This window comes from Heliangelus exortis, chromosome Z (assembly GCF_036169615.1).
Source record: "Heliangelus exortis chromosome Z, bHelExo1.hap1, whole genome shotgun sequence".
Lineage (NCBI taxonomy): Eukaryota > Metazoa > Chordata > Aves > Apodiformes > Trochilidae > Heliangelus > Heliangelus exortis.
In genome coordinates, this window is record NC_092454.1 from 70640466 (window position 1) to 70657475 (window position 17010).

Sequence of the window (17010 nt, forward strand, 5' to 3'; positions counted from 1 at the left end):
GCTGTTCAATCCAATCATTGCAACAACATTTTTTCAGGAACCTCTTAGCTTTATATGGCAGCTTTTTCTTCACTGTACTGCTGCACATGTTTTCAATCCACTTACTTAAAACCATCACTGATTTTTCACTGAAAATTATTCTTCTTGGATGTTTTAGTTTTCATGCTTCATGTTTCCTGTCTCAGTTTTGGTCTCTTTTCTTGTTTCAGATCAGGATTTACGACAGCTGAAATTGAGCCAATGGGGATCTTCCAGTTTGCTCCTAACTCAAGATCTGTCTCAGTTGAAGAAGATGTTCAGACAGTCACACTACATGTCCAAAGACTGTTTGGTTTTCAAAGTAATCTCACTAAACTGACATATCAGACCACTCCAGGAAGTGCCAAACCACTGGAAGACTTTATCCCAATCTATAATGGGGAGCTTATGTTTTTACATCTTCAGACAAACGCTGTGATAGAAATATCAATAATTGATGACACTGTGTCTGAAATGGAGAAATATTTTTTTGTAAATTTGACTGCTGTGGAAATTTTGGATGTTCAGCCTGTGAAAGCTGCCTGGAGTCCACGCTTTAATCCAGCTTTCAGTGTTGCAACAGTAAATATATTGGATAATGATATTGTTAATGGCATACTAAGTTTGGGGCCAGAATTTGTTTATGTTGAAGAAGATTCAAACAGCAGTGCCCCCAACACAGCCACACTTCATATCAGGAGGACAAAGGGTTTTACTGGTGATATTCAAGTAACTGTTAAAACCTTTGGGGGATTGAGTGCACAGAGTGGAATACATTCATATCCTTTTGGGAAACTTTATGAAAAATCAGACTTCACATGGGCAATAGAAGGAGAAGATTTTGAGGAACAGTCAGTCACTGTGACTTTGCTGGATGGACAAAGAGAAAGCAAGGTGTCCATAAAAATTCTGGATGATGATGAGCCTGAAGGACAGGAAATATTTTATGTTTTCCTCTCAGACCCTGAACACGGAGCTCAGATCGTGGAAGGAAAGGATGAGTATGGATTTGCTGCTTTTGCAACAGTAATTATTGCAGGTAATATTTTTTCCTTTAGAAAATACATCTGAATTATATAATAATACATAACTATATGTTCTCAGCAATTTTCATGTCAAGGTTAGAATCCTGATTGATCATGAGCAGGGTATTCTATTCCCAAACCTTGACTTTTCCAGATCAGAGGAGGCATCTAATGCACCAAGCCTACTATGTTGTAGGCTTTTTTTTGTTTTAACTGCTATTTTGTCACTTTTACACTGGGATTTGTGCATAGTATAAAAATTAGTCTCTTTTTGTTCTTTGATACTGTGCAGTTCATATCTGCAGTTTCATCAGATTCTGCTTTTTGGGATGGAGGGTCGTGATGGCTTTAGGCAGATGTCAGGGAAGGACTTTTCTTTCAGGCTCCTCAAACTACTGTGAGAAAGTAATGTCTGAACTCTGATTCCCCTTAGCAAAATTTTATATATCTATCCGACTTACCACTTGAGTGAAAACCAAGTTTAACCACAAAATGGATTAGGTTTTAGAAACAAGCTGTGAATTGGAACTCTTAAAGCTCATCAATACTTAAGGTCCAGCCTTTACTGGAAGTTTTGTGCATTTAGATAGTTTCAACAAAAGAAGGTAGTTCTTGCATGCCAGGGTTAAACTGTTCTGTTGGATGAGTGTATGCAGCAACCAAAATTATGTATGCAAGTACAGAGCATGTAAAACCCCCATGCCCTTCATGTTCACTGCCCTTAGAATTCACCATTCAGGTAACCAGCTGCTTGTATGTGCAAGTTGACTGAAGAAGAATGTGCACATCCCAGAGGAAGTGCAGTAACATGTTCCAGAGTTACACCCTGAGCACAAAAAGTACATAGAATAAGATCAGGAAGCAACTTACATTAAGGAAAAGTGTCCAAATATGCATCTGCTTTAACTGTATAGATAAAAAGAAAGACACATTAAGTATTAATGCAGCAAACACACAGTATCTGTTAATCTGCAGTATATATTAGCATTTAAGATGCAGAGTGTCAGAGTAAAACCATCAGTATCTGTCAATGAGAAATACTTTAGAAGCAAAATTTAATGGGACACTGTGCTGGCATTAGTTTCCCCTCATTAACGCTGTTTTGTTTTGTTTTTTTTTCCTCCACTGCTGTTTTGCTGAAGTTACTCACATTCCCAGAAGAACAATGCAGTATTTTGCAGCTCCCTAGCTCAGACTGAGTTAAAGATGCAGCAAAAAAGCTGATGTAACAGCTTGGGAAAATGAATGGGAAAAACAGCATTATGGGTGGGATGAAACTCATCTTTAACCCATAATCTACTGTGGGCATCTAAGGCACACACTGAGGCCCATTTCTGTTTAGGTATCTTCTAGGGGCTATGGTAAACTTAAAACAATATCCTCTAAGGGTATTACAAACATGGTTTTGGACACTTCTGGACTACTGTAACACCTGGTCTCTTTAAGTCAAGGGATGCAGATTTCAGTTTGCTTGCTGAATGCTGCTGAAACCATAAGTTTCTTATGGTGCAGAGTCTCTTATGTGCAGAGATGGTGCCAGAACACTCCTAAGGAGTTTAGTTTCAAAAATGCTTATTCTACTGGTTAAAATAAAATTTAGAAATGCCAATATTTGAAATTAATAGAGAAGGGTGGAGTGTAAGTTAATAATAGAAATATTAAAATGCTTTTTTTTGAGGCATCCTTAAGTTATACTTTGAAGCGTGCTTTTGATACTTGTATTAAATATTTTTAATTTTTTTTTTTTTTTCATTTAGCTATGTTTGAATTATAAGTTGGTCTCAGGTTTACTTTCTTGCTAATTATTTTCATGGACCTTTTCACGTACAGGAAGTGATCTCCAGAATGGCATTTTGGGATTTGTTCCAGAAGTACAAAGTGGTCTTGTACTTGATGAAGACTCAGAAAACAGAGAGGTGATCCTGATTGTCACAAGGCAACCAAACAGGTACAGACAACATCTGTTTCAAATGCCCTTCCCACAGGCTGTAAAGTGTTGTGTTGAATTACAGAAGCTGCTGTTAGAGGAAGAGGTTATCACAGAACTTTATAATAAATCTTTGCCTTCTAGGTCCTTTAATAACTTCCCAGAAATTGGCAAGCAGTTGTTAATGTGATTATCATTCACAGTGAGATCACTCACTGTGGTGTTAAAAAGCAGAAATGGAAAAAAAGAAATGTTTTCTAAATTCTATGGGAAGGTATTTGAACTACTAAAGGTGTAATTCAAATTCTTATCTCCCTGTGTAATATAATGTAGGTGTGAATACTAAAATGAACACTTAATATACCTGAGTGTCACTATGATGCTTATGTCTTCACTCACACAGATGCTGTTTTCCAATTAGCACATTTATATATTGCACATTTATGTGTGCTTTAAACAAATATGCTCAGGTACTCTAAGTTCCTTAAACCTAGAGGAAAGACAAATGCTGTCTGGCTTTTCAGACAAATGGTAACTATAATATTAAGTACTTGGGCACATTCCCAATTTGTTCAGCTATTCCCGTATATTCTGAAACAAAAATTTAGAAGAATTTGGATGCCTATAATTTCTTTATTTTCCTCCTGAGTTACTTTTTGGTAGTTTAAATGGATTTTAAAAGAAGAAATTTAAATAAAAAGAGAATTTTTAATCTTACAGCAGCTTGTTCCCTAATGATAAATTTGGATTAATAACACAAAATGTATGTTGCCTGTGTGGCTTATGTTTCCTAAAGCTCTCCTTCAGTACAGGTACCCTCTTTTGATTTTCTTACAGGGCGTTTGAGGATGTGAAGATCTTTTGGCGTGTGACCTTTAATAAAACAGCTGTTGTCCTTCTGAAGGATGGCATCAACTTGGAGAATGAACTCGTATCTGTGCAGGGAGCTACTACCTGCATGGCAGGTCAAACAACGTGCAATATCTCCATTGAAATAAAGCCTGATAATGTAAGTAATTATTGTTTGTCTGTGTGCAGCACTATAGTGCTGGATTGCAGTTTATCAAGATGAGAAAAGCCCTCTGATCCAGAGGGAAAGATGTGTAGAAGGCAGTTTGAAGGTGGTAACTTGAGATCTGCTCAGTTCCTCTGGGTACAGATGTTTATTTACAGGATTGTGCTACCTCCATTGTGAATAGTAAAAATTTGGGAAAGAAATGTGCTACTGATTCGAAGAGTGAATTGCAGATTCCAGATTTTTATAGAATGGTTCAAAAACTAGAATGGAGTTTGTTTCAGTGACATGCATATTCATGTACTGGACTTTTTTCCTTCATGCAGTAATTTTTTTATCTAGTAAATCACTTCTTAAGGTGATTTATGTGAAGCAAATCTTGTAAGTAATAACACCTCATTCAACAACAAGCTTTTATTGCAAATTCTGCATAATTTTGCATGCCTAGATCTAGCACAATGATCTGTGAAAAGTCTACTTTGTGGTAAATCTTCGTAAGAACCTCCAAATGTCTAAAAATCTGTCACTGTTCACATTCAGCTTGTGTGTAGCTGATTTCCAATTTAGCAGCCATCATCCACTAAAACCATTTGGCACTTGACAGCTGGGGATGCCTGAGCCTAAGTGTATTTGAGGCCCATCTGGCACTCAAAAATACAGATGCCATTGAATTAATACAAAGTGCAGCATCCAGTCATTTTTATTGAAAACAGGAAGAAAAAAATATTTCTGTCTGAACACCTAGTGGTGAGAGCAGTCCCCTAAGAAAAGAAGGATTAATGTTTCTCGTAGTTTCAGAGCAGAGAGTTTGAAACTTTCCAAGAAGTTATCCCAGCAGCCAGGCCAGTGCCAAAGCTTAGGTCTGGTGAATTTTGATCTCTGAGGTCCCTTCCAACCCAGCCTATTCTATGATATGATTGTATGAATAGAAAAGGACAAGATGAGGCTTCCATGGTTTTCCTATGTTCCAGTAAATAGTGCAAGATGTAGGAAGTGAGAAATAATGATCTCCCACTAAGGAATAGGGAAGTGCTAGTTCAGTAAGAGGGCCATTTTCCTTCTTTATCTTCAGATGTTATTTTTAAATTACTGAGCCAATGGGCACAGCATATGTATGAGAGGGGCATAGGCTGCCTGGCTGAGTAAACTGGGAGCTTGAGCCTCTTTATTTCAAGGAGTTATTTAATCATTATTTAATGACAGCAGTGTGGCAGCTGCATAGACATGCAGTTGTACTACAGGAATCGTGAGCCTGAACCTCTCTAACTAATGGAGCTAATGGTGCTAATGGAAGGCTCAGGTTCCCTTTGGCATTGTAGTAAATTTGTGCCTGTTGTCAATTAGTCAAGATCATTCCATTCAAAGATTTACTTAAATTTTGGTTAAAAATCCATGCTTGTTGACCCCAGTGTTTCCTAATTCTTACATAAGATAACTTATAAATGAGTAACAAAAACATTATGAAATATACATTATATATACAGATACATTATGAAATAATGAATACATACCTGCAATAAATATTTTACATTTTAATGTTATATGGTATGTTATATTCTAGCTTTGAAAAGTTTTGGTTTAGTTGTAATCACTTCATTACTCAGAGCTGAATCCAGCTTTCCTAACATTAATGTAGGACTTCCAAAAATCTAGACCTGAAGCAAAAAGCTATGTTTACTTATTAAAAAAAATTGCCTTCATCAATAATCTTTTATGTTGTAATGCTATTGTTTTGGGAAGAACTACTTTTTTGCTAGTTCATTGCTTATGAGTGCATGTAATAGGTTCAGATGCCATGTTTCCATTTATTTCTGGAATCTCAGTAATCAGGTATCTATTTCTAAGCATACTATGTGTGTATAAAATCCAAGACAGGGAAACATGTCATGTTGAAATTTAATATTTTTACTTTATTTTCAATGAACAGGCATTTAGTTTGTTGAATTGACTAGACTAATTCTTTGACATATGAACACTAGGCTCCATTAGCTTGTATTTTAAGACTGACACGAGGTTTTCTGTTTATTGTAAACCTCACAAAAGTCTGCCAGATAGTATCTCCAGGCTTTAGAGTTTTGGATAAATTCAGTTATGCGTTCAAATCTAGTGAACTTTGCTTGCAAAAGTGCATATTAACATGTAAGTATATAAGCACTTTATGTAAAATGTTTTTCAAAACTTTACCAGAGCTCACTAAGATTTGAGTACAGTCAATATTAATTGCAGTTTCAATACTACATGATTGGATTTCCATGCAATTTTTCCCCACAGCTGAGTAGGTGTGTCCATGGCTTTTTGTTAGGCAAAAACAGGTGAAAAAGCAAATTCTGCACAAAATGCTCAGTTATGTAACTCTGTAATCTGGAAAATGGAGCTCTTTAACAGTTTACCATCATATTTTACAGCATATTTACAGCCACAATAGTATATAAATAGCTACTTTATTGCAGTAAAGTTCCATCCAACAACTTGAGATGTCATTACTGTAGATGACAGAGTGGTGCCTGCTGCAACATTGTCATTTTTAGGATATAATTAATTGTACTTATTCATCATTTCAGATAGCATGCTTGTGGTAAGTGTTGGCACAAGAAATCCATTGAGTGTCAAAATAATGTATAAATTCTGTAAAAGCTGAAAGCAATTAGCAGTTGTAATAATGATATGAAAATCATCCCTCGTTTACAGGTACCTGAGTTCGAAACATATTTTTTTGTTGAGCTGTATGCTGTAAGCACAGGAGCTGCTCTGAACAGCAGTGCCAGATTTGCTTTTATAACAGTCCTTGAAAGTGATGCTCCTCATGGTTTAGTATATTTTGCTGTGGGATCTCGTTTTGCTGTGGCTTATAAGAAGACAACCTTAATCAGTCTGCAAGTGGTTAGAGATTCTAGTACAACAGTAACCACAATGGTCAGCTACAGCATGCAGGTAAGACTTCAATTATTATTATTTTAATTATTTAACTTTTTAATTTTTTTATTTCACTTTTTTTTATTGTTTAACTTATTTTTTTTTTATTAATCCAAAATTATTTTTTAAAAATTATGAAGACCTTTTTCATTCTATGAAGTAAGTCTTACTGTAATTAACATTTTTTTTCAGGAAACAACCAAACATTTACTACACCCATATGGTCTCACTTCTTTGGTTTTCCATTAATAACAAGACTTTTTTTTTTCATTGAATTGTCAAGAATGATTTTGTCTGTAGAAACTGCCAATGTCCTCAAAGATTACACTCAGACATTAAACACTTGTTTTTCTCTGTCCAAAGTTTCTTGTGTGACTCCAATTTATGAGGCTCCTTTCTCTGATGCTAAATTTTTATCATGATGGGTATGACTATCAAGATTCAGATATCAACAAAATTGCTTTTCTGGGTCACAAATTAGGTCAAAGAGCACACCAGAAAAGGGAAAGAGTACTTTAATCAAATTTTGTTCCATCTGCTTTAAGTACTAAACTTGAAAATTGTTCTTCTGATTGAAAAGCTCGTGTGCTTAAATCAATTTTACCATGCCCATTAATTTTTGTTATGTTTGCAGCTGTAACACCAGACTCTTCTGTTAACCCTTTTATCTTTAAATGAGTACCTCAGTATTACTGACAGATGATGGAGATTCTCTTTTAGCAGAAGTAACACAGATGCATGAACCTGATTCCTTCCCCTTCCTTGTAGCTGTGACTCCAACAACAGGGCAAAGGCTGCAGAAGGGATTCCTCCAAATTTGCCATCATATTAGAATAGTTCTTAGCCTCATCCACTTTGAATATGTGGAATACTATAAAAAAAACCCACATTATTTCAGGGGAAGGTTATTATTAAAAAAGCATTCTGTCTCCAATGCACTTCGTGATAAACTCCTGTTGTATTGCATGCATATCTGTTTTAGCTGCATGAGGGGATTTTTAACAGCATGGCTGTTTCTAAGCCTTTATTATACAGTAGCTGGCCAGTGATTTAGCTAGATTGTGTGGTAACAAATTTTCTCATTCTTTCCAGCCAAGAGTTCATTATTATTAATCTGTTGACTGGAGAAGAAATTGCTACCATTCAGTGTATATTTAGGCTAAAATATAGGAGAAAATACCTTATCTGGTTGTTTTTTTTTTTTATATTGCAAGCACTCTTTGGGCATTTTTAGGCTTTCAGGATTCATGATCAATTACCACAGTGTTGGTACTATTGGTACCAGTGAAAAAAGAGGTCATAACAGACAGGAATCTTGAGGTGCTACCTGGAAGCAGATGTTTATGTTGTTCCTACAAAAGCTTCTTAAAATATCATTCTTGTCAATAGAGCTTTTATTGCTACTTATTTCCCTGTTTCCTAATGCTCTATTGGATATGATAAGGAAAAGAAAAGTTTTGATGATGTGATCCTATTCTAAAGAAATCTGGGCAAATGCACACTGTGTTGGTTTGACAAGTTCTCCTGTGGACTCAAGAAAGTGGTGGATTCCATAGTAAACTCCAGTAATCGAAGGGAGTCTAGTATTTCACACATAAAATTCCTTCTTTCTTACAGTAGGACACCTTTCATTGAGTCTGTACTTATTAAATTAATAGATGCTACTGAAAAATCATACATTTGAATTATTGCCCAGAATAATAGTTTCCACTTAAGGAAAGTTTAGTATATTACCAGATATAATGTCAAGGTTATGGCAACTGACTAAAAGGCCAAGAATGTGACTGCAGATAGAAAAACTGTCTGCAAATCTCAAGGAAGGTAATAACAGTGCTGCTTCAGAGGAGGACAAATAGCAGGTGAGGCCAAATAGCATTTCTAGATAAGTTCATCTGTCTGTTTTGCATGTCCATTCTATGATAATTGCTTTGCCTTTAGACCTAAATAGGTTGTTCTTTTATGTATTTATATAATGAATTGCTACTACTTTAGGAACAGATATCTAAACCCATAGTTTTGATGTTGTTTAATTTTTATGTACCGATAATGTCTTTCTGTACTCTGGACTGGAGGACTTCATGATGCAGACATTAGCTTACACCAGCTCCTCTGGAATTCACCTTATTTATGTGCTCACATTTCTGTAATATCTATCCACCCAGAAAAGATTTGAGATTTTTTTTATTCTGGAAAAGAAAGGGAGGGATCCTGTTTACTCTTGATGATCTATATTATTCTTTCCCTAGGTTGTCACTGACTACAAATGACAGATTGCTGTTTCAAAGAGATATTTAGTGTAATTTTTATATAATCCTTTACTGCATTTTGAAGAGGAGTTCTTTTTTACACATTTCATTTTTCTCTACTTAAAATATGTCTCTTCTACAGCAGCAAGTTTTGAACAAATGTATCTACACAATGCTACCTAAAGCTCTCTCTGGTTTGTTTTAAGGAGCTACAAAAACCTGAGCCTATTGGTCGGACCTTCATATCTCCAGCTGTGGCAGGACAGGATTTTGCCAGATCTGAAGGTTTATTGACTTTTGAACCTGGACAGAGAAATATATTTCTGGATGTGACCCTGACTCCAAAGACAGGATCTTTAAACCCATTTCCTAAGCGTTTCCAAGTTGTACTTTCTAATCCCACTGGTGGTGCCAGAGTAGATGATGTGTATGGTATTGCTAATGTCACCATTGTCTCAGATGTGGACTCTTTGCCAGTCTGGGGGCTGATTGATCAGCTGCATCAGCCTCTTGATGACACCATTTTACACAGGGTCCTCCAGAATCTGAATGTCAAAGTGGCTACAGAAACTACAGAAGAGCAGCTTACTGCTGTGGTGCATATAATAAATAAGGTAAATCTTCCCTATTCTCTCTCAAGTGACCAATGACTTTATTAAGCATATAATAACACCTAAGCCTGAGAAAAGACCAAAGTTAGCATCTATAGCAGTGACTCAGGTGCCCGGACTGCAAAGGTAAAAATAGAAATTATGAAGTCCCACAATCAAGGAAGAAGTATGCCACCAGTTAGGATAGTAATAGGAAATAAATAAATCAATAGGTGACTAATAATAACAATAACAGCATAGGAATGTAACAATTTAACAAACCACCACCAACAATAAAACATCATCAATAACAACAACAATAATAATAATAATATCAATCAGTGTGATTTCTGTATATGCCCCTATAGCTCAAGATTTTCTGCTGTGCAAAATTTTCTCTTTGATGCCATACTTCTATAGAGCTTGTTATGGCCTCTTGTTTCTCAGGCCACATCTTTGTTGGTTTTAACCCTAGCACAACATAGTGAGCCCCAAGATTTCTTCATCTCTTCTCAGCTGTCTGCAGCCAAATCCTACCAGGCCCAGCTGGAGCCTGCTCTGCTCTTAACCAGGCATGCAGCTTCTCTTTTTTCCTGCAGAAGATTTGGCAGTCTGGTAGGCAAGGTGGCTCAGAACTTCAGTGGCCTGAAAACTATGACACTAGTTAAATACTTAGACACATAGGAGTATAACAACATTCATAAGCAACAGATTGTGGTGGTTTTGTTTGGTTGTTTTTTTGGGGGTTGTTTTTGGTTTTTTGTTTTTTTTTTTGGATAGTTGCCATTTTGACACAGGAAACAGAGCAAATAATTCCAGCAGTTCTCAGGACTCAGAAATCTTTGAAAGAATGAAAAATGTCACATGGTTTATTTAATAATCAAATCCTTACTTATAAGCATGTCTCGATGTAGTTTTACATAGAGTTCATCTCATGCCTTGGCAGCAGTGATCAGAAGGTGGAAAAAAATATTCTGAACTTTCAGAATGAACTGTGGGATAAAACTGGAGGTGACACTAACCTGTCCCATAGGAGGAAATGTTGCAATGCAGACTTCTGTGCATAAAATGTTGTTTGATTTCTTCACCTCTCACTAGGTTACAGATGTGGGTGAAAAATGGATACTCACTGATAAAAGTAGGAGTCTTTTCTATGAGATACTCTGTGCTCTGGCTAGCCCAAAACGTCAGGACACACGAGGATACAGCCTGCTTGCTGCGGTGACAGAGAAGTTTGCATTTTCCCTGTTGGCTGGGATAACGTGTGGATCACCAGGAGAAAGGTTGGTAAACTTGTATTTGTAGTATTTTTTGGCAATATAAGAGTATTAACCCATATAGTCAAGGTTTAAATGGTACATTTAGAAAAGGGACCTGCATATCATCTGTTACTTCTGCAATGAACTCCATCACAGTCTCGGAAGGCACAATATTGGCACAGTGTCACAAATAACTGATTTGGGGTAGCTGTGGGAGCAGGAGTCAGGAGATCTGGGATGTATTAATTCACCTTCAGCTCACATATTGCCTGGAAAACAATTCATTGATATTACTAAGAAAATAATAACTACTGGCATGATGGAGAGCTTTGCTCTAAGACTTAGATGAACCCAAAATTTCCACTGGCATTCTGTAACTTCCGTATGCTTGTTTTTGCTCACTTGTACACTATTTTTAAAAATTTAAATGCTCCTTGTAGTTTTTACATGTAGTTTTACATGTAGTTGCCAATTGCTAGTTTTATCTGAAAGTGCATATAATAGTCCCATGGTCAAGCTAATGGCCAGGGGAAATAAGTGACTGCAGAAATAGATGACACTCTTTTATGAGGCAGATGGTTTAAAACAGTAGGTTTCTCCATCTGTGAATCTATTAAACAACTGCTAGTTGTATTTAGGGGAAAAAAAAATACCATTTTCCCTTCAGAAAAGCAGCATGGTTTTGATTTCTATCTCATCTTCAAATGGAGTTGTAACTTTTCTTGCCATTTCCTAAGTGGTAGGGGGTATAAAGTCCATATCAACCCAAGTGCAGTAAATGGCATAAATATGAACATTATCCTGAACAACGTTCAGAATTTGAAAGTTCAAATTCTCTCTTCCAAATCTGTTCTGCATCATCTGTTTGAAAAAAAGACTTAAAGCTAGACCATCCATTTAAATGCTTTTTCTTCTTATAGAATCATCTCTATGTTGAGCTATAAACATGAGTATTATGATAAGCCAGGTAGAGGGTGTTGTTGCAGGGATCAAAACCCAGAGGGGAACTCTTTAATTTTTTTTATTTATTTTTAATTTGTTTAATATTTTTTTTTCCTTCTTCTTTATTTTTTTCTTTTTTATTTCTTTTTTCTTTTTTCTCGTTTTTTCCATTTCTGTTTTTTCTTTTTTTCTTTATTTTTCCATTTTATTTTTATTATTTTTTTCTGGTTTTTTGTTTGTTTTTTTTTTCCCAGAGAAACTTGAGACTTTCTCTCTATTAAATGTCTAGGAGACTAAAAATGATGGAGGAGTAAGGTATTTATTACACATGCTTTTTAAAGTAACTCTGTGGAGAGTGGTGAAGCTCAGCACCATTTACCAGGCCTTTTGCTTTTGCATTTCAACAGAGGTAAAAATATCCTTGACAGCTGCCCATACATTGCAATAATGGCTCACAACTGGTTTCCTCAGCAAATCAATGGACACAGGTTTGATGGAAAAGATGGGGATTCTATTCAAGTACCAGAACATTTACTGGAGGTCTCTGTTGTGTTACCACCTCAAGAAAAGAACTGTGAATCTGTACAGTTCACAGAATACAGCAGCCAGCAGTGGTTCATCACTGGGGATAAAGAACTCGCCCTGAGGAACAAGGTTTGAAAATAGTGCAGTTTATTTTTTCAATAAAATGAAAACATCATAAAACATGAAAAAAACATTATGGAGACATCATAAACATCATAAAATGAAAACATCATAAACGCGTTTTAAAAGAATGCGAACGTTCTTGTGTGTCTGTGGTTAAAAAGACTACTGACTGTTGAAACTGAACATTAAATTTGTATTTACAATTTGTATTTACATTGCAATTGTTGTTTCAGGTTTTTTCTATGAGCCTGAAGGGTCGGAGTTCACGCCCTCTGGAAGACAACAATGAAGTAATTTACCGTGTTTATGCCACGGGAAGTCGGATTGTTCAACAGAAGTCTCTGTGTCTCCTCTGGAATCAAGCTGCTGAAAGGTTATTTTATTAATCTGTTGAGTTTTCCAGTTTCTACTGTGAACCTGTGTATTTGTCTAAGACGTGGTAACTCTGATTAGATCATTTGCAAGTATAAAACCGATCCATTTCCTGCCTGTCTTTTTTCCTTTTCTGGCACTTGCACCAACACATAAAACTTTCCATATAATAAAATGGGTAGTTATTCTAGCTCAGAGATTTCTCAGACTTTTGACTTTTTTTCACCAAAACACCATATAGGTTATATAATGATGTTTTATTTTGATGATATTTAAATCCCAGAATTGCATCACTTTGTTAATATTAATAAATTTGTACTCTTTACTGTTTTTATCAGACAACACCTCAAGTCCATTCTCAAAAAAGCAGTGAATTAAACCTGCAACTCTGATATTGCTTTGAGTCCCTGGCTCAAAATGTTCCTAATTCACAGATTTCCTAATTCTTTGGGTTTGTGAAAGACACTTTGTAAGTCAACAACAACAACAAAAAAATGTTAAGAAGCAGACTGGGGATTTGCTAGGCAATATCCTTCAGTAGTGGCTGAATGTAAATGCCCAGGAAAAAGTAAGATCAGGACAATCATAAGTAGTATTTGGCCTAATACTATGCTCTGCAGTGACTCTCTCAGCTGAATATCATTTCATATATTTCATACCCTAAATGATTTGTCTGTCTTTCCTTGCAACATCCAGAACTGTAGCATGTCTTCTGACAATGATCTCTATAGGGCTGTTACCTTTGGACAGAAAACCTCCTGTTGGTTTTTACTTAGTAATTGCTGCTCCTACCTTAAGTTGGTGTCAGCTGGAGTTTAGAAGATACAGTGAGCTGCTGATTTCCACTCTGGCTGCTACACATGCAAATCATGGAATAAAATTTTCTGCCTATACCCTCCAATGCCTCAATATTCCATCAGCCTGTGTCTTTCCTGCTCACACAATGTAAATGAGTTTGGAGAGAATTTTATTCTGTGTCCTGCTGAGGTCTACTTGGTTTATATATGATTTTCATTAGACTGACTGGGTTATATCAGTCTGTCATTGATAGAAAATATTTCTCTTCAGAAAGGAGAGGCAGCAGAATTTCATCTGTATCACAGAGCAGATGTGATTTTCACTAGAAATAGCTGAGGATGACACCTGTAGAATCCTTTTCCAAAACCAGTTCAGCAGTACTGAAAAAAACCAACAAAACATGAAATTTAGTTTCAAAACCACTACGTTTTGTTCTCCATAAGAAGGTAAGATATTGTGCAAGTTAAATAGCAAATTACTCAAAATGTCAGAAAGACTTGTAAATCTTGCAGAACTTTTAATAACATGGCAACAAAAGTTCTCTGTCAGAGAAAAATGTTCATTATGATATATTTACAAATTTTTAATTAAAAAAAAATCTATACTCAGTATTTTAATTTTATATGACTTTGCTATTCTGGGAACGGCACCTGAGGATTTACAGATCACATCTATGCAATTGTTAAGAAAACTTGGTATTTTCAGAAACAAAACAATAACTTTCAAGCCATCTTACTGTGTAAATTACATAAACCCATTTCCAACTTTACAATCCTTTTATTTTGTAGCTGGCTGTCTGACAGTGGGTTCTGCAAAGTGCTTGATGACACATCAGACTACGTGGAATGCTCTTGTTCTCATATGTCCATTTATGCAGCTTATGCCCTAACAGATAACTTGTCTTCATACAATGAAGCTTTTTTCTCTTCTGGATTCATCTGCATTTCAGGTAAGTTGATTTAAGAAAGTTTCCTCATTTATAGCAACTCATGACCAGTAAGACTGATAGATTTTAAATTAATTTAGTAACAAGTGCAATCTTTTCCTTGGAGGGGCATTGGAGGAGTGCTAACTAACTTAACACTAACTTCACAGTGTTAACCAACAGTTAATTGCTAACAGAGTATTAAAGTTTCCATGTGGTCTGGTATTTGCAGGATGACAAATTTTGCTGCTGAAAAAAGTCCAGCAACAAAATATTATTCCTTGTGATGTTTTACTGAATCATACAAAAGAGAAATATGTCATTCATTTGGAGGAAGAAGCTTAAAAATGCTAAATTCACCTGTTTCTCTAACAGGAGTACAGTTGTCCTCTTTGTCATATCAGATGATTTTCTTCCTAGTCTGAAAGCTCTTTGACTATTTCTGTTGACAATTTACACTCAGAAGTGAGGGAGACCCTAACATTTTGGGAAATGACCAAGAGTTTAACCCACAACTATCAAGACTCTGCATGAGCATTTTCAGAAGTCCCAAAATTTCAGACAGCCAGAAGGAGATGCAAGATTTAAACTCCAAATGACTTCTGAAAGAGCTAGAAATTACACCTTTCAATTTAAAATCAGTTCACTAGGAGGATCCTAGGTCACTGAGGAAACCCCAAAGAGATTCTTAGTCTAACCTGAAGGCACTTTAATGGGGTCCTAGGCCTGCTCCTTATGAGTCTTATGATTTCTGTACTAGGTATGCATGACAAAAACAGTGCAAACACCTAAATCCCCTTTTTTATCCCTTCCAGAAAGCTGCACTAACAGACTAAGGTTACCCTCCCTAATTGTTCTAAAATCTCAGACACAGAAAAAAGGAGACAAAGAAAGAAGAGAAAACCTTCCCTTTTTCACCTGCTTCAAACAAATTTTTTTAATTAACAATAAGGAATACTTAGCAGATGAAAATAAAGACATTCTAAGATACAGTGAAGCTTCTGTTAGTGGAAGTAAAATAATTTTAAAAGACAAATAAACAAATAAATAAATGTAATTACTGGTTTACAGAAAAAAAAAATGTAAATTGATGGGACAAATACGCCATAGAATGTAAAATGCTATAGAAACTGAGGAAAAAACATAGTATAAAGTAAGACATGCTGTAGAAAATCAAGTTAAGGGAAAAAATTTTGCTGAATTAGAAGCAGTAAGGACCTACAGATCCACATTCAGCACTAGTCATTTAGTGAAGTCTTGTGTCATAAGAATGTAATTTAAAAATTATTAAAAAATTCTTTAGCCTGGTTAAGGGTTTGCCTTGAATATAACTGCAATGCCTTTCCTCTTCCTTGTCTGGTTGAAGGATTTTCCTTACATGATTATGGGTAAATTTAGTAGCAATGATTAAGAAATGGCTTTGGACGGAAGAGCTATAAGGCTTATTTCTCTAAAATCTCCATGTCTAAATCATTTAAAAAAAAAAAAAAAAAAAAAAAAAAAAAAAAGCATAGTATTGTGAAATAGAATTATTATTTCTGAAATTTTCTTACGTAGATTGTTGCATAAGTATAATCAGGTAATTCTAGAAAGATTTAGATTTTTTTCCTGGAATTAAGATGAAAAATATTTGTAGATAAGCAACGAATGTGTTGCAAGAATTATAAAAAGATTTGCCCCAAGAAGATCCAGAAACAACTAACTCCACATGAGCTGAAGAAGTGTTATTCTTAGTGGCTCATCTTTCCCAGAGTCCTTCTTCCTAGAACTACTTACTGGTAGGCAAGGGTCTCTCTTAGGTCTCTGTTCTGCTCATGTTTACAGTGAATTATTGAGCAGAAAAGTGATGTTCTCCTTTCCAAGTACTGCTGGAACAGATTTCTGTCCTGAACACAGAGGAAATGGGAGACTGGAATTTAGAAGGTTATAACAATCTCCTAAAGCAGTACTACCAGTCCAGAGGCAATTTTTATTTATTTGTTTCTAAAAGCATTTTTGGATGCAGTAATAGGATCACTGAAGAGCCTGCCCATGCTTTGTATTTAAGAATCATCCATATCATGCAGAAATTCGAAAACAAACAAAGTGAACCAACTTTGCAAAACCTACTGGGTTACATTATGCAATTATTTTCACTCCCAAATCTGTGAGAAAGCTAAATACATGTTAGTACTTCAGTAATAAGATCATGAGTGATCCCATTGGTAACTAAAGTGAACATATTCTCTCTGTAATTTTTTTTTAGTAGTCTTCACTCTTAACAAAAGCAGTGTTTATTTTCTCTGTCATAGTTTATTAGTCTAAGTTTACATTTCCTTTTTTTTTTTTTTTT

The 17010-nt window shown here is 35.6% G+C and overlaps 1 protein-coding gene across 4 annotated transcripts in view; it reads left to right on the forward strand.

The window, feature by feature from the left end:
• Window positions 1-17010, forward strand: part of ADGRV1 (adhesion G protein-coupled receptor V1) — a 275863-nt gene that overhangs the window by 109538 nt on the left and 149315 nt on the right. For all 4 annotated transcript variants that reach the window (XM_071731307.1, XM_071731308.1, XM_071731311.1 and 1 more), the window contains 9 exons: window positions 210-1057; window positions 2874-2991; window positions 3808-3979; window positions 6674-6916; window positions 9351-9758; window positions 10833-11017; window positions 12343-12589; window positions 12817-12956; window positions 14542-14702. In XM_071731307.1, coding sequence (XP_071587408.1) covers window positions 210-1057; window positions 2874-2991; window positions 3808-3979; window positions 6674-6916; window positions 9351-9758; window positions 10833-11017; window positions 12343-12589; window positions 12817-12956; window positions 14542-14702 — 2522 coding nt within the window. The remainder of the gene's footprint in view (window positions 1-209; window positions 1058-2873; window positions 2992-3807; window positions 3980-6673; window positions 6917-9350; window positions 9759-10832; window positions 11018-12342; window positions 12590-12816; window positions 12957-14541; window positions 14703-17010) is intronic.